Source organism: Megalobrama amblycephala, linkage group LG8 (assembly GCF_018812025.1).
Source record: "Megalobrama amblycephala isolate DHTTF-2021 linkage group LG8, ASM1881202v1, whole genome shotgun sequence".
Lineage (NCBI taxonomy): Eukaryota > Metazoa > Chordata > Actinopteri > Cypriniformes > Xenocyprididae > Megalobrama > Megalobrama amblycephala.
In genome coordinates this window covers 32,842,120-32,870,073 of record NC_063051.1, presented here as the reverse complement: position 1 = coordinate 32,870,073, position 27,954 = coordinate 32,842,120, and the positions used below count along the sequence as shown (strand labels likewise).

General features: G+C 37.2%; 1 protein-coding gene across 5 annotated transcripts; it reads right to left on the bottom strand.

Annotated features, from left to right (window-relative positions):
* Positions 1-7: 7 nt before the first annotated feature.
* marchf7 (membrane-associated ring finger (C3HC4) 7) lies at positions 8-27,954 on the bottom strand. Of its 5 annotated transcripts, none has more exons than XM_048200674.1 (11): positions 27,499-27,954; positions 13,657-13,853; positions 11,873-12,043; positions 10,416-10,572; positions 10,125-10,295; positions 7,344-8,433; positions 4,507-4,676; positions 3,802-3,905; positions 1,423-1,524; positions 1,192-1,240; positions 8-818 (listed from the first exon to the last, which is right to left on the bottom strand). In XM_048200674.1, the coding sequence occupies exons 2-11, from the start codon at positions 13,837-13,839 to the stop codon at positions 721-723; spliced, it is 2,295 nt and encodes a 764-aa protein (XP_048056631.1). In that variant the 5' UTR covers positions 13,840-13,853; positions 27,499-27,954; the 3' UTR covers positions 8-720. The 5 variants fall into 5 exon arrangements, with proteins under 5 accessions (XP_048056631.1, XP_048056630.1, XP_048056629.1 ...); XM_048200673.1 differs by lacking the exon at positions 27,499-27,954 and adding an exon at positions 19,552-19,706; XM_048200672.1 differs by lacking the exon at positions 27,499-27,954 and adding an exon at positions 19,474-19,596.

Here is a 27,954-nt window from a genome sequence, read left to right as displayed (position 1 = left end):
GAGCAGATTTTTGTGAGGCATCACAATACCTCCATTTTATTGTAATAATTCAAGCGAATTACATTGTTTTAATGTACAACATACAAACAGACTGTGGAAAAGGTCCTTTGTAAAGAAATTCTTGAAAGAAAAGTGACCACATTTTCTCACTCACCCATTCTCAAATAAGTAAACAAGTGTATTAATAACATAAAAACAAAAAAAAAAAAAAAAAAAAAAAAAAAACAGGAAATTAAGGGTCTTATTTATTTTTTTAAAAATCAAGATATTGAAACCAAACATCATGTCCTTTTCAAGCAGCCCTACTGTATAAATGAGCAGATGAACGTTCAACACCAGTTTAAGAGCACGAATCTTCCAAGATCCTCTCTTTCCCCAAACCAGCTTCTAAGCATAGTCATTTAAAGCACTCATGGTGGTCAACAGTTCACCGGACATTTTTTTTTTTTTTTTAACTTAATAAAACTTTAGAGTGCTCACCAACCTGATGCAAAACAGAAAAAAAAAAAAAAAAAATCATAAAAGAATCCATACAGCTCCCATAAACTTGATTTATCTGCATATTATGAAAGCCTTGTGATAGGCTAGGGACAGTGGTTATGCTGCCAATCAGACGTTGGCTAAAGTCACTTCAAACAGGAGGAGACGGGTCGAAAACATCAAGTGGGAGAAGACTGAGACGAACTGCTAAGCCACGCCTCCTTCCTCCCTGCCAACCGATTAAACCTCCTCCTCTTCCTCATCATCCTCCAAGTCACAGAAGTCGATGGATGGTCTGCTGTCCTCCACCTCATCTTCATCAGATTCTGCATATGAACCTGCGAGTCCGAACATAAACAAGCAGAAACATTAAAAACCTGAAAGGGAGGAAGGAGGCGTGGAAGCAACAGATGCAGAATTAAACGTAGACGAGCATTTTTAGCACCAAGGCATTCAACAGCCAATTATGACTCACTATATGTTAGTGGAATAAATAAATGTAGTAAAATGCCATGCAAACAAATCTGCTTACACTTTAAACTACATCCATGTAAAATATAATTAATACCAGCACTAGAACCGACAATGGTTTTATAATCTATACTTACCAGTGCATTTAAAAAGAAGTTATGTAAAGTTGTATATAAATGAACTAACAAGATTGAGAGGTTTTATTGTGCAGTACCAAAATAAACAGAAGTCATAACGTACTTTCAAGATTGTCCATGTGTTCATGTAGAGTTCTCGCCAAGTTGAAAAACTGAGCGAGAGAGGGGAGAACGTTTTGGTTTTCAAATCACAACATTGGCTTACACTGAACACTTTTACATAGTGTGGAGCTGCTGACGCATCACACGAGCCAAAGTACTGTACTGTACTTGGACATGAACTAACAGATAAGAAAATGAACAAAGTAATACGAGAAAGATGTGGAAGGCTTACCCCGGCATCATTGACTGCACCCAGGACATCAGAAAACCTCTGCTCACACAGGTGCAGGAGCACCACCAGGTACAGCCCACAGCTGATGAACTCATACTCCGACTGAGGAATCCAACACAAACAAAATTAAAAATATGAGTCATATAGCAGATAGACGTGAACATTACTTGCTTAAAGTCTTTTAACCGAAGGCTCTGTAATAAGGAACATGTTCAGAGTCTGATCAAAAGTGATGGGAATTTTTTAGCAAATTCTAGTTCTGATTCTAAGGGTGATGTAAACATGCTAGATGGACGTGTTTGACCACTGTGCTTGCATCTCACACCTTTTATAGCATCTTACACAACACTGCGTTAAAGCTAAAAGTACTGAGGAGAGAGAAAAAAAAAAAGAAAAAAAAAAAGTGTTGTGTGAATGGTCCCTAAAGGTCTATTCACACTAAGAAAAGCGTTTGGTGTAAAAATTTGCTGCAATAAAAATTTTTATTAATATGCCTGTTGCACTGATGGCATGCAACTCTTCTTCAGGGCTTTTCACACTGCATTTAACCTCAGGTTATCGTCACTGAATCTCTGCCTCTAAAGGGCTAGCTCACCCAAAAATTTAAATTCTGTTATTAATTACTCACCCTCATGTCATTCCAAACCTAAGACCAAATTAAGATATTTTTGATGAAATCTGTGAGCTTTCTGGCCTCCGATAGATTGCAACATAACTACTACTTTTAAGGCCCAGAATGGTAGTAAAGACATGGTTAAAATAGTCAAAGTGTCTACAGTGGCTTAACCTTAAATGTTATGAAGCGACGAGAATACTTTTTGTGCGCAAAACCAAAACAAAAATAATGACTTTATTCAACAATTTCTTCATTACATTAAGGTTGAACCACTGTAGTCACATGGACTACTTTAACAATGTCTTTACTACCTTTCTGGACTTTGAATGTGGTAATTGTTTTGCTTTCTATGGGAGATAAAAAAAATAAATAAATAAAAAAAAACCCTCTCAGATTTAATAAAAAATATCTTAATTTGTGTTCCGAAGATGAATGAAGGTCTTGTGGGTGAGTAATTAATGACAAATTTCATTTTTGGGTGAATTAACCCTTTAATGTTATGAAGCAATGAAAATATTTTTGTGCGCAAAAAAAAAAAAAAAAAAAAAAAAAAAAAAAAAAAAAAAAAAAAAAAAGAGTTTATTCTACAATTTCTTCTCTTCCCCGTCAGTCTCTTATGCTGTACATGCATGCGTCGTGCTGCTCACATGTACAGTGTCAACCAATAATGAGCCGGTGTTCTGACGTAGAACCTGGAAGTGCTGCACTGTGTTTACTACATGAACAGCAAAGGAGACTGACAGGGAAGAGAAGAAATTGTTGAAGTTGTTATTTTTGTTCATTTTTTTGCACACAAAAAGTATTCTCATCGCTTCATAACATTAAGGTTGAACCACTGTAGACAGACTATTTTAACAATGTATTTACTACCTTTCTGGGCCTTGAAAGTGGTAATAACGTTGCAGTCCATCAAAGGCCAGAAAGGTCATGGATTTCATCAAATTTGAATTTGTGTTCTGAAGATGAACAAAGGTCTTACGGGTTTGGAACGACATGAGGGTGAGAAATTAATGACAGAATTTGAATTTTTGGGTGAACTAACCTGAATGTTACCCACTTGTAATTTAGAAGTGGGGTTAGCACCGCGTTTTAAGGGTTAGGACCACTTTTGTGGTGTTAAGCCCTCATTGCGGTGCCAATCATGTGCAGTGTGAAACAATTCTGTATTATTTAGAACGTTACAATTAGATGCCCACAACCAATCGCATGCATCAGTCCTCGCGTGCAGAGTCACAGAAACACTGTGCACTGTATAAAGTGTTGTTTCAGCGTTTGATATGGAAAAAGATCCAATGGCAATGCAAAATCCGTCAATTGGAGTAAAGAAGAGACCATTTCATTCATACCTTTATAGTCTGAAAAGTCCATTCAGAAAAACACTAGATAGTACAGTCTGCAAAGTGTAATATGAGAAGGAGCACTGCTAGAGCCTTTATGTAAATGGGTCGCGTGCAGCGTTAGTCCAATCAATGACACTGACACCGGGGGTTTAGAAATGTACAGTGTGAAAAGACAGCATATGAATATCCAGGACAAATTGTTAACACCGGGAAGTATGAGCAGTGTCAAAATGAATCAAATTCATGTTGGTGTGAACAGGCCTTAATTCCATGTAATAATTCTTGTTCATCAGAAAAAACCATAACTAACTTTGCAAATGCACTGGTAGATCACTCTTATATGCATGCACAATATCACATAAGTATGTTTCTTATAAGTAGTAAGCTAAACAATGTGCTTGTATCTTGTTTTGATGCACTTACCCTTTCATGAGATCTGTAGAGCTCATTGATGTCAAAGTTCTCAATGTTTAGGTGCAGTTTTTCCTTACAAAGTTCACAGGTAGTAATGGCCTCCAAGTTAGAACCTGTGTATCAAAGCAGATATATGGGGTGAATACCAATATATATATATATATATATATATATATATATATATATATATATATATATATAAAAAATTATATTATTATATTATATTATATTATATTATATATAGCAGCCTACTTTCACTTCTTATTAACAAATTAAGCCCTCAATGAGTTTTGAACCAGTTTATTTGTACATTTTCCAAAAGCAACATGGTAGAACCACAGTAATCTACGCCTTTAAGTATATACTTGACCATATTCATGCACCAAACATTCAGGACTGAACCATGGTACCACCACAGTATTTGTCTGCAAGGGCTAGAAACCACCTCAATCTCAAATGTTCTTCAAAAGTTTGAAAATACGGGCAGTAAATAAGTATGAAAATTACAAGACAGGAAGAATCTCATTTGTGTATTTGATCAGTCTGCTTTCACACTGTGTTATGCATTAGTAGTCTTCCACAGGAAATGAACCCCAAATCCCCCTTGTCAGACTGAATTTGAAAGCAGTTCCTTTCTCAGTGCACATCAAACAAATGAAAATACACTATATAAACAGCTACTTTATATCTGCCCTCAGGAAAAGACAACCATACCAGAGCTGATTTTGGAGCGGAGCCATTTCTTAATGCAGTCCTGGTGCACATACTGCAGGCTGCCGGTGCACTTGCAGGGCTCGATCAGAGGGTTGGAACTCGACTGATCCCCCATCTGACAGATTCGGCACAGATCACCCTCGTCCTCATCAGAATCCTCCAACAGAAGGCTAAAAGTAAGAAGGGGGTGTGGTTACAATCAGCAAACTAAAACTTGTGCTAAAACTAAAACTTCTGCTACACCAAGTGTGCCCAATCCTGCAGAGTTTAGATCCAAGCCAATCATATATGATTCAAAAGATTAGTGTTGAGATATTATATTAATGTTGAGATATATTATATTAGTTAGATTATATATTCATGCAGGTTTCGTTTATGTACTGTAAACGCTATCAAATTTGGTAAATTCTACCGATTTATGTTAAGGTGATCTAGATGGCATTTGCAAAGAGGATTTGTGAGAGTGATGGAAGCATCTATGCCTATTGATGAATTAATGTAGCGGTAGCTATTATTTATCACTTCTTTACAGTATAATTTATAGTATTTTCCTTTATTTTTTAATTTTAAAACCAAGTGTCCATCATTTTCTTGGTAAAGAAAAATTTATGTTAAATGAAAAATATACATTTCTTTATGACCATAATAGTAAAAAGGTAAAGTGTATTATATTTATAGTGGGGCATGTAAAATGTTAACAGGGCAAGTTCAAATCTGACTGGACCAGCAGGGGGAAAAAAAGCCTTATTATTGAATCCTCTCTTTGAATCATTATGTTGATATGTATATATATATATATATATATATATATATATATATATATATATATATATATATATATATATATATATATATATATCAAAATTAAACACTAGAACATTTCATACCACTGGTTTTCAGCTAACCCAATTTTTTGTTATGAAAGATGCACTCAGTAATAGTTTTGAAATTTAATTTTAAACAAAAAATGTTTAAAAGTACGTACGTACACACACACATACAGAAATTTAAAGCTGCGTCCCAATTCACGTACATATGCACTATTCAATGATGTTTTTAACTATAGTGCAAATAGTATGTTCACACAGAAAATTCCAAAAAGAAAAAAAGTGCACTTTAAATACTCGGATGATGCACTAAATTAATGGAAACATCACAAGTGTGGAATGTTGAACACTTCATGCACTCAACTGTCGCTACTTAAATACGTTGCAAAGAGGGGGGGATCAGACTCCGATGTTGAATGACAAAAATTTATACACTACATGTATGAGTACATAGTGCATAAATACATAGTGTATAGTGCGTCATTTAGGATGCAACCTAAGACAACTGCCATGTCGGCCATCTTGAATTACTGAGTGCAACTACCGTACACAAAAGAATAAGGAGTCAAGTCAGTTATAAAGATAACTATAACAGCGTCCACACCAGTGCACAATATCATTGTCTATTCTAAGCGTGCTGCAGGTTTGTCACCTGCCACTTTAAATGCTCAAGCTCATTAAAGCGGAATGGATTCTGATTGGCTATCATTGTTTTTAATCAATTATCAGCTGAAAAATATCATTCTGAAAGTGATTCCAACGATACAGTTCCTCTGTGCCTTTATCGTTACAGTTGTGGTGTGAACCCTGCTGTACTTTTATATTTACACCGCGTTCCAAATTATTATGCAAGTGACAAGTGATATCAGTAAGATTTCAGTACAATAAACATTCAGATTTTAGTTTTTCTAAGAAAACGTATGTTTGTTTATTTATCCATGTCTTTTTTAGATAACTGGTATCAATCTCAGACAAAATAATTTGCCAGATCTATAGAAACTCTACTTAGAGGTTGTTCTACATTATTAAGCAAGTCACAGTTTTCATGCAATATGGAGAGGAAGAAAGATCTTTCTGAAGATGAAAAGCATGAAATGGTGCAATGTTGTGCAAAAGGCATGAAAACAACTAATATTGGAGTGGCTGAAATGCATCTTTATGCACAACTGCCAGCCAGCATGGAGAGCTTCTTGAGACTCCAGAGACACCAGCAGCTTCAAATACCTGTTTGCTGCTCAACACTGGCTTTTTTTATAGCTTCCCTTTTAATACAATTAATTTTTTTGACAGGAACTTTCATTAATAAGCCTTTATCTGACCGAGTTCTGCTGTGCTCTAAATCACTCACAGATCTTATGATAATTTGATAATCTCCATCCATTTTTTTTCCCCCACACACAATATTAGTTGTTTTCATGCCTTTTGCACAACATTGCACCATTTCATGCTTTTCATCTTCAGAAAGATCTTTCTTCCTCTCCATATTGCATGAGAACTGTGACTTGCTTAATAATGTGGAACAACCTCTAAGTAGGGTTTCCATAGATCTGCCAAATTATTTTGTCTGAGATTGATACCAGTTATCCAAAAAGACATGGATAAATAAACAAACAAACAAACAAACAAACAAACAAACAAACATTTTAGAAAAACTAAAATCTGAATGTTTATTGTACTGAAAACTTACTGATGCGTCACTTGCATAATAATTTGGAATGCAGTGTAGAATGATTTTTAGAACTATATCTTTATCGTTATTGTCCTTGGTGTGAACAGCTCTTTAATGTGCGTTCAGATTTCCCATAGTTCTGAGAATTTCCTCTGGTGAAAAACAGTTATTTCAATAGTAATCTACGCAATCTGTTGCATCACTACGCTTTTGACAATGGTAATTTTTTCTTGAAAAGTTTCGCAAATATATGACCACGCATTTACAGTAATGTTTTTTTAAACTCACGCACACAGAACATTCTACACAATAACTAGACATCATTAAGATTGCCCTCTGACCTCTCCTGAATCTTTCGGAGTCTCTCTGGGTCTCTGGAGGGGGCGGGCTTGTCTTTTGCCTGCTCCTCAGTTTGACTCCTCCCCTCGGCTCCTACCCCCACACCAATTATTACATTCTCAGGCATACGGAAGAGCGGGCTGGTCATCACCCTGCCGATGCCATGGCTCCGTCCCGCCAGACGGGCTCCGTCCTGCAGTATCGACGCAGAAAGACCCGAGGCCCCAGCAGAGGGTGCTGCTGTAGCGCCCTCTGAGGACTCATCTTCATCATCGTCATCATCTTCACAACGCGTGCCCTGGTCAGGCGTTTTGCGGCCATCTCGGTCAGGGAATTGGGGTGAACGATGAGGGCCCATGCGGGCGCTTTCGTCACGCCCTTCCCTCCTGCGGCGAGAGAACAGTGGGGTACAGCGGTTCCAGTTCAGCCAGGACAGACCTGCTTGAGGCCTGAGTGATTCCTGTTCCGGCTCTACATCAGCACTCTCCTGGACGGGAGCGAGAGATGGTCCACGTCTGCGCAAGAACGAAAATGCCTGAACGGGATCCGAATTCCTCAGCTCCGCTTCCAAATTTTCTCTACTGACTGGAGGAGGGGCTTCAGAGGGCAGGGCTTCATCTGGGCTTGAGTCAAATGACCTTGAATCAGAGGCAGAGCTGGCGGTGGAGTTTGACTCCTGACTGGAGCGTCGGGAGAAAAGTCGTGATAGCAGGCGCCTGGTTGTTCGCCTGCCATCCGAGTCGCCGCCATTCTGAGCAGGAGGTGGAGTGGGGGCGGGGCTAGATGAAGGTGGGCTGGAGCTACAGCCAGTAAGGGGTGTGTAAGGGGTGGAGCTCCAGGATGAGAGGTGGGATGGGTCCGACACAGAGGTGGAGGTTCTGGTGGAGCTAGAGCTGGAGCGGGGTGTATCGCGAGAGAACGGACCGGACTGGTAATCTGTGGTCGGCCTGTGGGAGCTGCGCTCCAGAGGAGAGGGGAGGTACTCGGTTGGGATACGGCGACTAGATGAACTGTTCTCTCTGTGGGATGAGTACTGGCTCTCTTTGGGTCGAGCACCTTGTGCATAGGTGGATGTAACACGCTCTGAACGGTCTAAAGCACAAAAAGAAATGTATAGTTATGATGGGCTACAAACTTACACCCTGTACTAATGAGGGTGTAAGATGTTGGAAGAAATGGCAAGATATTAGAGATATCAAAAATACAAAATCTGCAAAAAAAAAAATATTTGCAAATAAAGCTGTTTCAATCCCACATGTTCAAAAAAAAAAATAAAATAAAAAATACTGTCACCTGTGGTGCAAACTGGAGCAAAACAGAAATGGTCAGATGACCAGAGCAACATTTGAGATGCTTCGAAACTATATTATTCTTGCCTGAGCACAAGTCAGTTTTTTTTTCCAGGTCTACTCACTGAATAAAATATAATATAAAATTAAAACAAGCATTTTGAAAATTTTATCTGCATTTGAGGTTTTCAACCAGCATTTTTAGGCAATATCCAAAAACGTGTATAAAAGATACATGGATGAAAACTCAAATGAGTTAAATTCATCCAATTATGCCTAGAACCAGTTAGAGAAAGAAACAACCATAGAAAAAGGAGTGGACAGGGGCCCGTTTCAATAAGGACGTTCAACCAACTCAGAGTTGAAACTTGAACTCTGAGTTGACTTACGCTGAGATGGGAAACTCTGAGTTTTGTGTTTCAGAACAGCTGAATTCAGTTAGTTCAATCGAATCGGAGTAGGTTGACTCAGAGTTAAGCGCGTGCACCACGACTATAAAAAGCCATCATCAATGGAGCTCCGATATTATGATTCACCATGGCAACAGCACATGACAAAATGACGTCCGCATACTTGAGTCAATGCAAGTTCATTTTCATGGTATCCCACATGCAAAAAAAGAATAATTTAATATTTTTTATTTTAATTAAAAAAAAAAAAAAAAAAAAAAAAAAAAAAAAAGGTAATGTGTAAAAATTTAACAGGATGCAAAAATAAGCAATAATCATTATTAAACACTCGTTAGGCAATTTACTTCCACTTTTAGAACATTTTCTTAATTTTTATTGAAAATAAATGCCTTCCAATCCTGATGTGATGGGAAAAGGAAGAATAGTGAGCTCACCAGAAGGCGGATTCGAACCCGGTCAATCGCATCACAAGTTAATTTTTAACATGCTACTGCCTACACCACTGCAGCCATTATTCATAAGCAATGTTTTTAACAGTGTGTGACATTGGTGGGCAGGGCTACTGTAAATTTGAATTATGATTTTTTTTTATTACCACACTGGCAGATACTGATAATTTTACTTAAGTAAAAAGCACTTAATTTAGATCCCCCACCCCCCTGGACTAAATATCTTATAGCCTATCATTTTCTTATATAGAAATTCCATCATGATTTAAGAATTTTTAGATATTTGTACTTGAAATGAAAAAAAAAAAAAAAAAAAAAAAAAAAGTAAGCAAAGCAATTTTGCAGCATGAACGAATGAATGAACTACTTAAACATCACTTGCACTTTAAAAAGGGGTTACCATAGTAACTGACTCTGAGTATAAGTTACCTCTCTTTCAGAAACAGGCTTGACTTACCCTGCTTTCTCGGGTTTGACATACCTCCCATTCTGAAACAGAAAACCCAGAGTTTCCCTCATTTCAGGGTTAACATACTCAGAGTTCTCACTTAACCTTCTTTCTGAAAAGGGCCCCTGGAGTGGTAGTGGATGAATGTGTCTGTATAAAATGTAAGCAAGTATGTGAGTGCACATACACAGTGAAGATGTCAGTCCACTAGACCGGTAACTAGACTCCCCCAGTGAGGTCAGTCCTGAATCCCCCCTCTTATCCAAATCCCTGCGGGCCCAAGGACCCTCTGATGGAGTGGACGAGGATGAGGAGGATGATCTAGACAAAGGACTAATGGTTGTTTTCCATGAAGAATCTAAAACAAGATCAATGTGTTAATCCACCATATATCCATACATTGAATGCTTAAAATTAACTATAGTTACAGTATTTGGACACTTAAGCCACATTGTTTTTACTTTTTACGGTCACATACTTCCTAAAGAAGAGTAGGAGTTGGCAGGTTTAGATGTGGATGGGGATCTGGAATATCCTGCTCTATTTGTGTAAGAAAGTTTTGCTCTTTTAGACTCGCTGTCTTGGGATGTGCCAAGAAGTCCACAGTAGGTTCCCAGTCTTCTCTCAGAGTCTGTCTGAAATGCAAATGCACAAACACAGGCAGTCAGATGTCATAGATGTCAGGGTTTTCTGCTAAACGGCTTCCGAGATTCTTGGGCTGCGTTCAGGTTGCATTGAAGAGCCAAATTCTGCTTAAATCAGATTTTGTAATGTAATGCTCCATGACTTGTTCATTATAATAGCAACAAATTTCATATTTAATGCACATATTTTGCCACTTTAGGAAACTAAAAGAACTTCAGACATACAGTCTTGTAGATATGCACAAGCATTAGACACTTTCTCATGGTTCAAAACTCCACAACCATTAAAATGCAGGAGGGAGACAAAAAGAATGGAGAAAAAAAGAGAAAAAAAAAAAAACAATTTGTAAAGGAAAACTTTACAAAATGTGCTTTCATAGCCATCTTAAACCCTTTTTAAATAATAATAAAAAAAATGCTAATGCTACTAATAGTAATAATAACCAGTCTATAAAAACTGTCAGTTTATTTTATCTACATTTAGTTAATGGGTTTATTAAAGGTCCCGTTTTTCGTGTTTTTTTGAAGCTTTGATTGTGTTTATAGTGTGCAATATAACATGTGTTCATGTTTCGCGTGTAAAAAAACACAGTATTTTTCACATAATTTACTTATCTGTATACCGCTGTTTCCACTGTCATAAAAACGGGCTGATGACTTCCTTGTTCTATGAAGTCCCTCCTTCAGAAATACGTAACGAGTTCTGATTGTGCCAGCGGTTCCTGTGTTGTAATTCGACAGCTCTGAGCGCACCGTGCCCGGAAAAGTCACGCCTCTTACCATAACGTGGAGATGCATGCGCTCAGTGTTATTGTAAACATGTCTTTAATTTTACCCTATCAATTTGAGCCGGAATCAGACCCGGTGATTGGACTGCGGGATGAAAATAACAGCGTTTCGACGACATGGCGACAAACACACTCTACAAGCGCAACTCTTGTGTATTCCTGTGGGCGGAGGTTAGTCAAAAAACTGTTTTAGTGACGTCATTAAAGAAGGAAGTAGAGGGATGTAGTCCAAACTGGCCGTTCGATGTAGGCGACTTCTGTTAAATAAAATATCTCGCTTGGCATTGAACTTTGAGCTTTAAAATTTTACAGATTTTATTTATACTCTAACAACATTACACACTAACTAAAGTTTGAAACATGGGATCACGAAGAACGGGACCTTTAATAAATTGCAGTTATTATTATTTTTTTAAAACATTATGTAAAATAGATAAAATATAATTACATATGTATGTGTACATACATTACACCATCACTTTTACAATAATATATAAACACACAATATTTACAAGTCTGCCTCTTTCCCCACTGGTGGATTCTGTCCATGATCGATCACAGGAAGATGATGAAGAGGAAGAAGAGGAAAGGGAGACAGGAGTAGAGAGCTTCCAGTTGGAGTGACGGCTTTCAGTTGAACTGTAACCTCTTGGCGAGCTCAGCAGACGGGAGCTCTGGAACACACAACACATGGGCGTCAGAACTTAACCGTGACAGGAAGAGACTAAACAATTATTGACTCATTCAACTACTGTTTATTCTACATCAGAATGGGCCAAGATTCAGACTAAATCAGCCAACCACAAAGCCTCTGCAAATAGTTTCCTTCCTAAAAGCATATGGGTGGTTTGCTGCTTTGTTATGATGAGAAATCCCCTGTGGCAAACTATATATGGATGAGCTGATGGTGGCCAACATTGTTTAATGTCCACTTCAACACTGGCTAATGCAGTGATGTAGCCAAGTTCTCAGATGTGATCTTCAAAAAACACTCTGGAGAGTCAAAAACATCTCTGGGAGCTTCAGTAACTTTATCTAGCGAGACAGACTTTGACAGGTTGACGAGATGCACCAGGGCCAGGAATCTAGTGTGCACTATAAAAAGCCCAGTGAACCAAGGCAGTGTAACACGAAGATCTTTCCACAGCCCCAGCAGCATGAGGAAAATTAGATGCTAATAAAGCTAGCGCACCGATCTCCATAGTGCCTCTCTCATGCTTCTAGAACCTTCATGAAGGTTTACTGACTGAAAGGGTGGAGAAAACAAAGTAAAGAGGGAGTAAGAGACGGTGAGAGAAAGAGTCACAGTCCCTTTGGTTAATATTTTGCTATATATTGTGTGAAGCAATTACCTAATTTTCATAAACACTACAAATAACAGTATCTGACACTCTGAAATGTATCACAACAGCAGTTTTATCAAACAATTCGGAACATTTTTGGAACATTTTTGGAACATTTTTGGAACAAATGTATCCATTTACAAATATTAGATTAAATTTAAGTATTTTTAAAATGTTATTTGTATACATATAGTTATGTTAAGGCTTAGATCCCTCGAAACTTTGAATGTATGGAAATCTGAGACCATTTTTCTTAGCGTAGCAAAAATGCAATGCTGGGCATTAAGGGTCAAACTTTTTTTCTATTGTTCTCACACAATGGATCTTAATCAATAAATTGTATATTATATTAATTGTATATTATATTATATATATTTTTTCAAATATATTTGTGTGAAACTAATCGTTAATATAAAATGTTGACATACTATACCAAACTAATGTGGTGAAATTTTGCAAACCTACTGCCCAGTGTTGAATTTTGCAGCGTTTTTCCAAATTATATGTACATTTTGCCTAAAAAAAAAAAAAAAAAAACAACTAATTACTTACAAAAGACACGTTTAGGAGTAAAATAATAAATAAAAAAACCCATCATGAATAACATTGTTTGGATCACTGAGGGATAATCAACATAATATTGGAACATAATATTGCCCCCATAGACTTTCATTCAATCTAAAAGGAAGAGTCAAAGTTATTTTCTGTGGCAATCAAGCTCACAGATGCTGTCAACAGAACTACAAAACCTGTATTGAACCTGAAACACACTTTTAACTACACTGGGTGATACAGGAATAAAATATGGATTTGTGGGAGATTGGATCAGCAGGAGGGGCTGATGAATCAGAGGTGACGTTAGTGATCTAGAGAAAGAGACTTAAGCTACACTACCTGTGGGAGTGAAAATAAATATTATGGAAATGAATATGTCACTGTAATACCTGATAGTCCGAGTCTAGCTTGACAGAAGAGTCCCTGCTATAGCGATCCCTTCCCAAGACGCTCCCTCTGCCATAGAGCCGGCTCGCGCTGAGCGCCGAAGATGAGGAGGACAGGGAGGAGGGCGATGACAGCGAGGAAGAGCTGGAGACAGCAAACGGAAACCGACGAGACTTCGAATCCATCTCTGAATTGTACCCTGAGAGACAGAGTGAGACAAAACGTTACAGCCGCATACCCATGATAGCAGTCACCACTAAATTCCATTTAAAAACAGGATTGGTAAAGAGATGTTTCAGGCATGTCTTTTGTCATGTACTTTCATTACCTGTCAAGCATTACAAGTTGCCTCCAGCAGTATCATGGTTTTAGAGGTATAGGTTCACACAAAAATGAGAAGAACGTACTCAACATGTACTCAACATGCTAAAGCTCTAAACTTGTATGACTTGCTTTCTTGACTGCTTCAGACTCAATTACATGGTAAAGAACAATAAGCAAATTGGTAAAGTGTGTCCAAAACCCTTTAGACTTAGTTCATCTTTGGAACACGAAGATATTTTTAATAGGGACGCACCGATAGGAGTTTTTTTTTTTTGGCCGATATGATACCGATTTTAACAAACAACTATTGACCAATTCTGATACTGACATTTGCTCTCTTATTTGAACTTCTGGCATTAAAATAGATTACCGTTTTGATCAGGTTTTAACTTTGCATGCATGCATTAAAGGGTTAGTTCACCCAAAATTGAAAATTCTGCCATTATTTACTCACCCTTGTGTCGTTCCTACCCCATAAGACTTTTGATCATCTTTAGAACACAAATGAAGGTTTTTTTTAATAAAACCTAAGCCAGTTCTGTACTCTCTATTGATAGCTACCACTTTTATGCTTCAAAAAGTTCATAAAGAGATCGAAAAACTAATCCATATGATTTGAGTGGTTTAGTCCAAATTTCCTGAAGAGACATGATTGCTTTGATCAGCGAACATAAACAGAAGCTCAACCGAACCTGCTTGACGAACGAGAACAAACTGCGTAACACACGAGAATGAACCTCATTGGTTCTCGCACATCAAGCAAGCATGACCTTCCGTATATCAAAACTGACGTGTACGTTAATGAATGTTTATGTGTGAATAAAAGCCTCAATTAAATCTGTTCATCATAAAAAGCGATTGTGTGTCTTCAGAAACTTTGGACTAAACCGCTCGATTCATTTGGATTAGTTTTAAGATCTCTTTATGAACTTTTGGAAGCTTCAAAGTGGTAGTTGAGTAGCTGTCTATGGAGGGACAAAAATCTCTCAGATTTTATTACAAATATTTTCATGTTCCAAATATTGAACAAAAGTCTTATTTGGAACAACATGAGGGTGATTAAAGAATGACAGGATTTTCATTTTGGGTGAATTATCCCTTTAAGGTATACTAGCAAGTTTCTTGCTGCATCATGAAAAAAATTATATTGAACATGGCTTGGATCCATTTAACATTCAACAGGCCAAAGATACATATGAAATGAACAGTGCTTTTCAGCTAGGTCTAACAATTGTTCAGGTAAAGAAAAGTAATCAAAAAAAAAAAAGAAAAAGATATATATATAAAATTACATTAATCCTTACAAAAGTTTAGTCAAGAGTAGTGAGTGAATCGTTTTGGCTTTTGTTGTTTGAGTAGCATTAAACAGACAGCAGCACAGCAGGAATATTAGGCTGCTGTCACTTTAAGAGCTGCATGAATCCAATATACTGATACACAAGGTTTATTTCTAAACTATTTACGTTCATTTAAGACCAGTGTTGCCAAGTTTGCGGTTTTCCTGCGGAATTGGTCTACTTTTACACTGTTTACACAAACCTGGCAACCCTATTTAAGACATAACCAACTGTTTAAAGGTGCCCTAGAATTAAAAATTGAATTTACCCTGGCATAGTTGAATAACAAGAGTTCAGTACATGGAAATGACATACAGTGAGTCTCAAACACCATTGTTTCCTCCTTCTTGTGTAAATTTGATTTGTTTAAAAGACCTCTGAAGAACAGGCAAATCTCAACATAACACCGCCTGTTATGTAACAGTCGGGATCATTAATAGGCACGCCCACAATATTGGCACATGCCAGCTCATGTTCAAGCCAGACAAGGGCAGGACGTCTGGATCTGTGCACAGGTGAATCATCAGACTAGGTAAGCAAGCAAGGACAACAGCGAAAAATGGCAGATGGAGTGATAATAACTGACATGATCCATGATATAATGATATTTTTAGTGATATTTGTAAATTTCCTTTCTAAATATTTCGTTAGCATGCCGCTAATGTACTGTTAAAGTTACCATCGTTTCTTACTGTATTCACGGAGACAAGACTGGCGTTATTTTCATTTTTTAAACACTTGCAGTCTGTATAATTCATAAACAACTTCATTCTTTATAAATCTCTGCAACAGTGTGTAATGTTAGCTTTAGCCACGGAGCACCATCAAACTCATTCAGAATCAAATGTAAACATCTAAATAAACACTGTACTTACGCGATTAGACATGTTGCATGACGAACACTTTGTAAAGATCCATTTTGAGGGTTATATTAGCTGTGTGAACTTTATGCCGTTTAAGGCAAGCACGAGCTCCGGGGGCGGTGGAGCATGAGAATTAAAGGGGCCACAGCCTAAATCGGCTCATTTAATGATGCCCCAAAATAGGCAGTTAAAAAATTGAATAATAAAAAAAAAAAAATCTATGGGGTATTTTGAGCTGAAACTTCACAGACACATTCAGGGGAAACCTTAGACTTATAATACATCTTTTGAAAAGACATTCTACGGCACCTTTAAAAGGATACTTGCAAGATGGGTATTTTAATATAATTTTGTGTGAATTAGTAGCAAAGAACTTCATTCAGTATTTCTGGCAGCAAGCTTTGTGTGCGCACAAATCTTCTCACACAGCGAGTAGAATTATGTTCGCTTTCACATCTTGCACTTGAATATTTAAAGTTGCAATGCTTAAAAGGATAAACTTTAATGAAGATGCAGCATTGGCCTGGGCAGGGCAGTGATAGTTCAGTCAACTGTCCCAAGTGTTGTTCACGCTGGCCCCGGGCAGTCCTTATTGTTGAGCCCTGCTGTATTTTGTACAGATTTCATCTTGTTTTGGCAAGCATTTAATTATTTTACCCAGAAAAAATGTTGGATTATGCAACAGACATTATACAACTCCGTGCCTTCACGCAGTTATATTTAATACTCTTTCATTACTCCCCACCCCCCCAAACCCATTTAATCCATTCATTGAAAGTCCATGCAAGCAAAATTTGCATGTTTCAAAGAGTAAAATATATTATAATATATTATTTTATTATACATGTATATTAATTGCATATACAGAATCAACGCACATTCATAGAGGACTAGAGCACATCAAAAATGGCAAATGTGAGCTCAAACATGTTTGACACGTGAGGACCAATGAGGTTTGTTTTCAAGAGTAAAGTATAGTTGAGCTTCTGTTTACCATATTTGACGTCCTCTACATAGGTGCAATGATCAAAGAGGCAGAATTTAATCTGTACATCATATGAATCAATCGTGATCTGTCCTTTCAAAGAATTAGATAAAACCAATTTATTATTAAATGGAATGGAATATTTCCATGTCTTTTTAAAGCATGCAAATTCTGATTATTGATTTTTTTTAATATATATATATATATATATATATATATATATATATATATATATATATATATATATATATATATATATATATATATATATATATATATATATATATATATATATATATATATATATATATATTTGGGACGACATGAGGGTGCGTCAATGACAGAACTTTAATTTTTAGGTGAAGAAAAAAAATGTTTATCCTTTCATGTGTCATCAGTCACATGGGTTTATAACATCATGAGGGGGAGTCAATTTAGTACTTGAGGGTTTATTTCTTTCTAAAGTCATTAAGTATGAGTGAAAATAGCAAAAATGTGAACCTGATAATTGTTTTTACTGTCATCAAGTGTAGAGAAGCTGAACTGTATAAAAACACATTGGTAATAATCAGTTTACTGGCTCAGAGCGCAATCACACATACCTGATATTACCAATAATCAATAAGCCTGGGGAGAAAAGCCACTGGCACCGCTTTCTTCCTTAAATACACAGGTAGTATGGACTACATCTACCAGTCATTTTATATCATAACACACTTTTCCCCCCCTCTGTAAACCTCCATCTTCCTACTGCACCCTTCATCAAGCCATCTATAAATACCCTCCTCTCTACTGTAGAGTATCAAAATAGCACCTTCATGCAATGAAAGCTCTCTGCTGTATGTCAAGCTTTTTCCAAATCACATTTGCCAAGTGAGAACACAGCTAAACTTAACCTGAAGGCAAGGCACGAAAGCACTGCTTCAGTCAGGTGTCAGGCAGAAAAAGAGCAAGCGAGACAGGGAATGTTGCAGGCCGAAGCGCGATCTTGAAACGTATACCGATTTAGATCCAGAATGTTGTTGTGAACATATACAGTGGGCCTCAAAGTATTTGGACACTTACTGTATGAATTTTGTTGCACCAAGCCATTCAGTTTGATATGATGCATTTACTGCATTTATTGCATCATTTAAAAATGTCCTCTGAACGTCTGTGCTGCATTCTTGCAACAAAAGGGACAAAACAAGAACTTTAATCTGCACTATACTGAAAGTATTCTGAAGCAATATGACAGCTTGGTTCAAGAAACATAGTGAAATTTGCTGTGGTCTTCTTCATTTACTTTCATTGTGCGGAAATTAGAAGTTCAGACGGTCTGGTTAACTTCTCCTTTTGTGTTTGAACTAAAAATGCCCATTTAACTTTTTTAACATTTACTTTTGGGGTACATTTTCATAGATTATCACAACTTCACATATGCAAAAGCCATCTTAGTGTTAAAAGTGAATAAAAAGATCAAGAAAAACATTAACATGAGGGCGTGTATGTAACAGAAGGCACCACAAAAGTTAAACACCCCTGTGAAACCCTGTGGCTTTGTTTGCTGATTATGCAACCGGTGCAAGAACATTTTGTTAAACTAAACCAGGCTTGTACACTCAACAAAATCACACTAAACAGTACACATAATAAAATTAGGAGACATTTAAATTACTGCCTGCATGCATTTCTTTCTTTGAGATTCCTAAATGTAGTTTAGTATCACTTATATGCTTTTTCCTGTTTTCATGGCTGTGCATCAGTTTGTACTTCAAATATTTTAAGTTTCAACTAATGTAAATTTGACACATGAATGATATTTTAGCTCAAAATGGTGGTTTATAACATTGACCTCTCAAAATGTCTTTCTGGCCTCCAAGTCCAATTTAGTGCTCTTGTCTGAACTTGACAGGACAAACAGCATGATTATGATTGTAAACCACAGCTGATGCATATCAAACTGTTGAGATGTCAGTGATTTGCATTAGCTCAGCACAGCTCTCGGGTTACATGTATACAAAAAAACAAATGGCTCAGAGGTGGTAAACACGGAGTATTTATCCTGTACAAAAGCTTTTGCTCCAATAAAGCAGACTGATTGAACCCAGCGCGTTTAAAAAAGGACATGTTCGTGACATGCACCGCTGACCCGTTAAACTAGACGCGAGTTGCATGTGATCCCAGGAGTCAGTCGCATTAATAAACCAGCACTCTGCCAATGTCTAGGCCTTGTTTTTGTTTGCCAGAACACTTCAAAAATACAACAAGAATAAAACTCGTTGAGTAAACGAATGCAATTAATCCGCAAACGTTTATATTACCACTTACCAAACGCGACCCGTTAAAGTGCACCAAATCTCATCGTGTAAAAATGCTCCGATTGGCATCACTTCCGTATGAACTCACCTCTGATTTTCCGTCTCTCTGCCTTTAATATTAATGGCGTCCGTGTGTTGATATAGGGAGGGTCACGTGGTTTAAAGTGTAAGCGGACACCCGCAGGAAACGCGTAACGTCGCTCACTGAGGCTGATTGACAGCCGCTTTAGCCAGTGAATGGCAGCGTATCGAAATAAGCCCCGCCCTCTTTCTCCCTTCACAGACTGAAATGACCATAGACTGGAAATGAGTCATCAGTATCGTAAATCCTGCAAAGTATTTTATGCAAAGTTTTTTATATTTTAATTTTTTTAAATAATGTAAATTTATAACACTATACTTTGTATTATACTACCTTTGTATCAAATTACAAAGTACTAGTTAACGCTTTTTTCCTCCCTCTTTTTGAAAGTTACATATATACATATACATATATATACATATACACATACATTATATATATATATACATATATATAAATATATATATTATATATATATATATATATATATATATATATATATATATATATATATATATACACACATATATATATATATATATATATATATATATATATATATATATATATATATATATATATATATATATATATATACACACATACATATATATACAGTACAGTCCAAAAGTTTGGAACCTATATATATATATATATATATATATATATATATACACACATATATACACACATATATATATATATATATATATATATATATATATATATATATACATACACACACATACATATATATACAGTACAGTCCAAAAGTTTGGAACCACTAAGATTTTTAATGTTTTTAAAAGAAGTTTCGTCTGCTCACCAAGGCTACATTTATTTAATTAAAAATACAGTAAAAAACAGTAATATTGTGAAATATTATTACAATTTAAAATAACTGTTTTCTATTTGAATATATTTGACAAAGTAATTTATTCCTGTGATGCAAAGCTGAATTTTCAGCATCATTACTCCAGTCTTCAGTGTCACATGATCCTTCAGAAATCATTCTAATATGCTGATTTGCTGCTCAAGAAACATTTATGATTATTTTCAATGTTGAAAACAGTTGTGTACTTTTTTTTTTCAGGACTCCTTGATGAATAGAAAGTTCAAAAGAACAGCATTTATCTGAAATACAAAGCTTCTGTAGCATTATACACTACCGTTCAAAAGTTTGGGGTCAGTAAGAACTTTTATTTTTATTTTTTTGAAAAGAAATTAAAGAAATGAATACTTTTATTCAGCAAGGATGCATTAAATCAATCAAAAGTGGCAGTAAAGACATTTATAATGTTACAAAAGATTAGATTTCAGATAAACACTGTTCTTTTGAACTTTCTATTCATCAAATAATCCTGAAAAAAAAATATTGTACACAAATATTTTGTACAATTGTACACATTAAATGTTTCTTGAGCAGCAGATCATCATATTAGAATGATTTCTGAAGGATCATGTGACACTGAAGACTGGAGTAATGATGCTGAAAATTCAGCTTTGCATCACAGGAATAAATTACTTTGTGAAATATATTCAAATAGAAAACAGTTATTTTAAATTGTAATAATATTTCACAATATTACTGTTTTTTACTGTATTTTTAATTAAATAAATGTAGCCTTGGTGAGCAGACGAAACTTCTTTTAAAAACATTAAAAATCTTAGTGGTTCCAAACTTTTGGACTGTACTGTATATACACACATATATATATATATATATATATATATATATATATATATATATATATATATATATATATATATATATATATATATATATATATATATATATATACACAAACCTAATTCCAAAAAAGTTGGGACACTGTACAGATTGTGAATAAAAACAGAATGCAATGATGTGGAAGTTTCAAATTTCAATATTTTATTCAGAATACAACATAGATGACATATCAAATGTTTAAACTGAGAAAATGTATCATTTTAAGGGAAAAATAAGTTGATTTTAAATTTCATGGCATCAACACATCTCAAAAAAGTTGGAACAAGGCCATGTTTACCACTGTGTGGCATCCCCTCTTCTTTTTATAACAGTCTGCAAACGTCTGGGGACTGAGGAGACAAGTTGCTCAAGTTTAGGAATAGGAATGTTGTCCCATTCTTGTCTAATACAGGCTTCTAGTTGCTCAACTGTCTTAGGTCTTCTTTGTCTCATCTTCATCTTTATGATGCGCCAAATGTTTTCTAGGGGTGAAAGATCTGGACTGCAGGCTGGCCATTTCAGTACCCGGATCCTCCTTCTACGCAGCCATGATGTTGTAATTGATGCAGTATGTGGTCTGGCATTGTCATGTTGGAAAATGCAAGGTCTTCCCTGAAAGAGACGACGTCTGGATGGGAGCATATGTTGTTGTAGAACTTGGATATACCTTATAGCATTGATGGTGCCTTTCCAGATGTGTAAGCTGCCCATGCCACACGCACTCATGCAACCCCATACCATCAGAGATGCAGGCTTCTGAACGGAGCGCTGATAACAACTTGGGTTGTCCTTGTCCTCTTTAGTCCGGATGACATGGCGTCCCAGTTTTCAAAAAAAGAACTTCAAATTTTGATTCGTCTGACCACAGAACAGTTTTCCACTTTGTCAGAGTCCATTTTAAATGAGCCTTGGTCCAGAGAAAACGCCTGCGCTTCTGGATCATGTTTAGGCTTCTTTTTTGACCTACAGAGTTTTAGCCGGCAACGGCGAATGGCACGGTGGATTGTGTTCACCGACAATGTTTTCTGGAAGTGTTCCTGAGCCCATGTTGTGATTTCCATTACAGTAGCATTCCTGTATGTGATGCAGTGCCGTCTAAGGGCTCGAAGATCACGGTTATCCAGTATGGTTTTCCGGCCTTGACCCTTACGCACAGCGATTGTTCCAGATTCTTTGAATTTTTGGATGATATTATGCACTGTCGATGATGATAACTTCAAACTCTTTGCAATTTTTCTCTGCGAAACTCCTTTATGATATTGCTCCTCTATTTTTCGCCGCAGCATTAGGGGAATTGGTGATCCTCTGCCCATCTTGACTTCTGAGAGACACTCCTTCTCCTTCTCTTTCTCCTTCTTCGTTGGAGTTTTACGGCAGTTGGCATCCATAGTGTTGCATTACTGCCATCTGCTGTCTCACTTTAACTCACTATGTTAATTAAATTCGTCCTTCCAGTCCAGTCCTCCTTAGAAAGTTAAATAAATATCTCCGTCCTTGGTCATTATTTCCATATATTACTGTATTTTTAACATTATACTCTACTATACCCATTTCCCGTAGTTGACTCTTGAATTCTTGCATGATATAAGTATGTGCTCAATTGATTCCTCCTCCTGACATTCATCACATAGTCCTGTCGGGTGTTTCCCTATAACACGACGAGTTTTATTAAGCTTGCAATGTCCAATCCTCAGCCTATTTATTATGACTTGTTCCTTCCTTTTATTTCCCATTCTTACTTTCCATACCTACCCTATTTTGTATCATGTACAGATGTCTCCCTTTAATTTCATTGTCCCACTGCAGCTGCCATTTTTGCATGATCTTTTTCCATGCTAAACTCTTCCCTTCTGATTTTGATCATTTAATTTTGACATCACCATGTTCTTTTTTGTTGCTTCTTTTGCCAGTCTGTCTCATTTCCCTGGATGCCCACATGTGCTGGCACCCACGTATGTAATGTTTTTCCTCTGCCTGCTTATTCTTGAGTTAGTAAATAAAATCTCATAAAGTAATTCCTGATGATTTCTAGCTACACCAGACTTTATGCTCATAAGGGCAGATACAGAATCACTACATATTACAATGTTGTCCCATCCATTCTAATGCTATTAATATAGCATATAACTTAACTGTGTACACTAAAATTTTCCGATGTTCTTTTGTTTACTCCCACATGATGTCTAGGAATATACACAGCAGATCCCGTTGCCTCTGTTTGTAAATCCACACCACAGTACTAGCAAATTCTTTATCATATATGTCCATTTCTTTTGCTATTAAATCTCCTGTCCAGCCAAAACTTTCCTTTGTCCTTGTGTCAAAATATACTCCCAGGAATCTAAGACACTCTACTTTCTCTAAAGTGTTTCCATTCATTTTCACCTGGCATTCTTTACTTTTGTTTTTTCCACTGAGAACTTAAATTCCAATTTTGTTCCCCACTCTTCAACTTGATTAATTCCCTTTAGTAATTTCTTATTAATAAAATCTTAATTTCTTCCTCTCTTCCATATAGCTCCATCATCCGCAAATATGGATCTCCCCATATCCATCGGAAGCTCTGAGCATATATCATTAATCATGATGGAAAATAAAATTGGGCTGATTATTTCAATTCTTATACTTTATTCAGACTTTTGTCTACCTGTATACTCGTGTATTTCCTCTTGGGATATATTGTCTTTTTTCCTGTTAAAACTGCAGGTAGCATACAAAGCCAGTAATGTGTAATGTAAATACTGGTATTTTGTCAAATGTCATTCAGTGTAAATAAAAGTAAAATATCAATCCAGTAAATGAAACAAAAGGGCATTTGTAAAGGATTTATTGTGGATTTTATGTGCAGTTATTTGTTTCCCTGTCCAGTAGAGGGCGGTACAATGCACTCTTTCACATGTGTTTGCTCACAGCTTTAACTGTGGTAATTAAAAATATAGTGCAGTGTGATAATAAGACAATAATGAACAATGCAAGCAAAATTTTTGCTTTGCAAGTTACAAGGTCTTAAAATACACTAGCTGTATTCAAATATTTGATTAACGGAGGCAAACAATTTGTCATCATGCAAGCAAGCTTAGAAAGAAAAAAAAAGAAAAAATCAATTTCTTAGTCTAGGAAGACTGATAGCTGATACCAAATGCATTTTCAATTGCATACATTTTTTGATTGAACAGCTAAATTAATTAAACAGCAGGCTTTTGCCTTTATTTCTTGAGAATATTAAATTAATTCTTTATAATTGGGTCATTGATCATGGCTAGAGATAAGTTACTTAAGAACTACTTCATTTAATAACCGGTTTACTTTCCAGAAGTCCACCGCTGCTTGCTTAAATCTGTTTTTAAAGAGCAGGATGAGCTTTGAAATCTTTAAAACAAATGTTCTAGATCACTGCCATATGGAAGAGCATTTTATTAGGAGGCAGATTTGAACCCCGACTAGCAGAGGAAGAGCTCTCTTTCACTCCTAATCCTTACATGGTGACAAAGGCCCTATAATGAAGAGGTCACCGGCAGAACAAAGAGGGAACACAAGCACCACCCCCACCGGTGTTTGCCTTGTCCGTCTGCTGTCATGTTCGGCCTCCCACCAGTGGATGACTGGATTAAGGAAGGTTTCTGAGGTTTATGTTTGCAAAAGAGGAAGGAAGTGCTGAACATGAGTGAAATCTCACATCTCATTGTAAGAACAAGGAGTTTTTTGACTTGAAATGCAAAGTACAAAAGTCGATTCAGAGAGCGTCGAGCTTCTGTATTAGGAAACGCAGTCAGTCAGTCAGTCAGTCAGTCACCAAAGCCGAGTTTCTTTTTTACAGATAGAGCAGGGATCGAGGGTAGAAGTCAGCAGCTTCAGACATTGGCTGAAAGAATGTCTGGCCTCCTTCTCCACAGATGTGTAATCACAAAGGAATGCCTGCAGCAGACCGCTCTGCTTTTCCACCGTCCGCTCGTTCTCCGGTCGCTTTCCCACGCCTGCCCCTGGTCTCCAGCCTCCTGCTTTTTTCCTGGCCGAGGTTCACAGCGCATGAACGCACCTCAGAGGGTCATGCTTTCACAAAGGACACAATGCCACTTCAGTCAGCAAAGCAGCGCACAGACCCCAAAATAGAAGCGAAGAAGTTTGTCTGCCCTCCCATTCATGTGACTGCCGTTACTCACATCTCACACGCACTTCCCCAACATCTGACGAGAGAGCTGCTCTCTTCTTCTGAGCATCTGTTTGGCGAATTTTCCATCTGAAATGAAATTAGCACGAGCTTTCAGCCACTTTTGTTTGCTCTACGTGATTGCGATTGTGGTAATCAAGAAGTGTCGCAATCCAAAACGAGCAAAAACACATGGTGTAGTTTACTTTCGTTTTGAAGATCACGGACGCTAATCCCTTACAAGAGCATAATGTGGTGTATTTGAGCTAATTTTGTCTTGATTAATGTAATATTGCTGTGTAAACATTGCTGCTTTTCCTTCCCTCTCTCTCTCTCTCTCTGGGAAAGTATAGAGAGCTGACGGGGGGGGGGGGAAACTACCTGTTAGTTGTTTACTGTTTTCCAGTCCTCCAGGTGTACAGTGACTGCTGTGATTACCCGAGCTCCACCCAAAACCACCCCGCTGAGTGGAGATGGACGGCTCACGGGGGATAAAAACACACTCGAGCACACACTCTCGCGTGCTGCTGTGGTGTTGAGACATGGCTATTATCACGGTGTTGCTGATGGCCTAGTTTTGATCATACAAAAAGGAGGTTCCTCCGAATGTCTGACCCCGCTCAGCGCCTAGAGCACAGGCAGCGCTGAGGCGAAATGACTAATTAAAGCAGACGTTGTTTTTGCATAAATCAAGGTTTGATGCGGACTGACAGTTGGCGTGAACATTTAAATAGATTTCCTGAGAAGGGAAAGGGAGAACAAATGCGAGCGTTCAGTTGGCATTATGCAATTTAACGTTAGCCAGACAGGAAAGGGGAGGTCCGCAGGAAGGTGTTTTGAAATGAGATCATTAAAAAGAAGTTGAAAGCGAATAAGACTGAGGAATGCTTATAGCTTTGTCTCTGCATCTTCAGATGTCTGTCTTTGAAAGCGCACGACAAAAGCCAAGCTGTCGTTTTTCAGGTGTGTGGGCTTTACCTGATCTACGGTTGCTCTTTTGCACATTCTGAATTGATTCAATAACATGCCTGTTTTCAATGCCCTTGGCACCGATGCTAGTGGCCATAAATAGCTTCCACATGACATTCGTAACAGCGCATATATATATGCGCGATAAAGCGGCACGCTAGCATCGTTCCATTGTTCCAGTTGAGCAGAATGTAATTGAGAACAGCACGTCAAGGCCAGGGAGAATCATTTATGCACACTCCTTTAATTTCAGAATCATTCTTACAACTGTTGTTTAAGGCGTCATTTTTTAAAGGGAATTTATGTTAAATATTTCCATTAGCGCTTTGCACTGTAGGCAGTATGATAATTTAAATAGTCACCCAAAAGGGTTATTAAATAATATTATCTTTACAAATGGAAGCAGGCACAGCCGCTGAAAGCTAATCTCGGGAAATTGATCAGCCGCACAGGCTGGCCTCTGTTTTTCCTTCCTTCCATCCATGAAAATGTACCTCTGTTTTTTTTTTGTTTTTTTTTCCTTCCACAGGATGGATGTTGCAGGGTTGCTTGACAGATCCTATTTTACTGATCTTGGTGAACGCTCAATCTATTTTCCTCCCCCCCTTTATTAATCCTCCTAATGTTTTCTCTCCTCCTCCGGCGGCTGATGCACTCTTTGATATATCATTGCTGAAGGGAGCGAGGGAAAATGTCAATTACGACTGTTAAATGCGAACATTTAACTACTGTACGGATGTAGTTTTATAAGAGGGCTGGTGTTTTGTAGAGAACGAATCATTTTATCAGTTTATCGGTCAGGTTAAGATGAACTCTGCTACCACTTAAGGGAGCTACTCTCAAATAAAATCTAAAAATGTCCTCCCTCCAAACTATGATGTATTTTGTCTCTTAAATGGAGGAATTAAAAACTTCATTCTCCTGTGAGACTGACTCAGACCCGTAAGGAATGACTGCATCTCCAGGAGAAGATACTCCATTTTAAAGCCATGATTAGATTCGTTTTTTCCCCCTCACATTAATGACCCCTTCCTGGAAACGAGTGTGTGTGCGGGAGAGAAAGCGAGCGAGCAAGAGAACAAGGGCTGATGTCAGTGGTCTGTCACACCTCATGTGGTTATCCCCCGTGGGTCTGCCACTCCATCACTTCCTATCTGTTTACCTCATCGCCGCCATATTAACGAGACTTTCTCCACATAGAGATGATGCACCTACAGTAAAGAGAAGAAAAAATTAGGTAAGCATCTGTTCTCATGCCTTTGCAGAAACATTACATCCATAGGTCAAAGGTCAGCTTATGTGCAGCCGTTATGATAATGATCGCTATACACACTGAACAGGGCGCGAAATTAATTTATTGCCATATGAGAAAATATTCTTGGCTGACCTTGAAACTGTATTTTGCATACTTTTTATTTAAAAAAAAAATGAATTTGCTTGCTTTTTTCTTATACAACACAGGCTATTGTGTTGCAGCTGTCAACTGCACCTGTCACAAAACTGATTTTCTTATCATATGTATTGTTTTGGTGGATTAATGCAGGGAATATTTCACATGTAAACC

Bases quoted from the DNA above. Each gene is read 5' to 3' on its own strand.
- marchf7 (XM_048200674.1), bottom strand. From the start codon at position 13,839: ATGGATTCGAAGTCTCGTCGGTTTCCGTTTGCTGTCTCCAGCTCTTCC. The intron at 10,573-11,872 runs GTGTGTTTATAT...TTTGCATTTCAG, and splicing joins GAGGCAGACTTGTAAATATT to ACAGACTCTGAGAGAAGACT. The intron at 1,241-1,422 runs GTAAGCCTTCCA...TCTCTCGCTCAG, and splicing joins GTGCAGTCAATGATGCCGGG to TTTTTCAACTTGGCGAGAAC.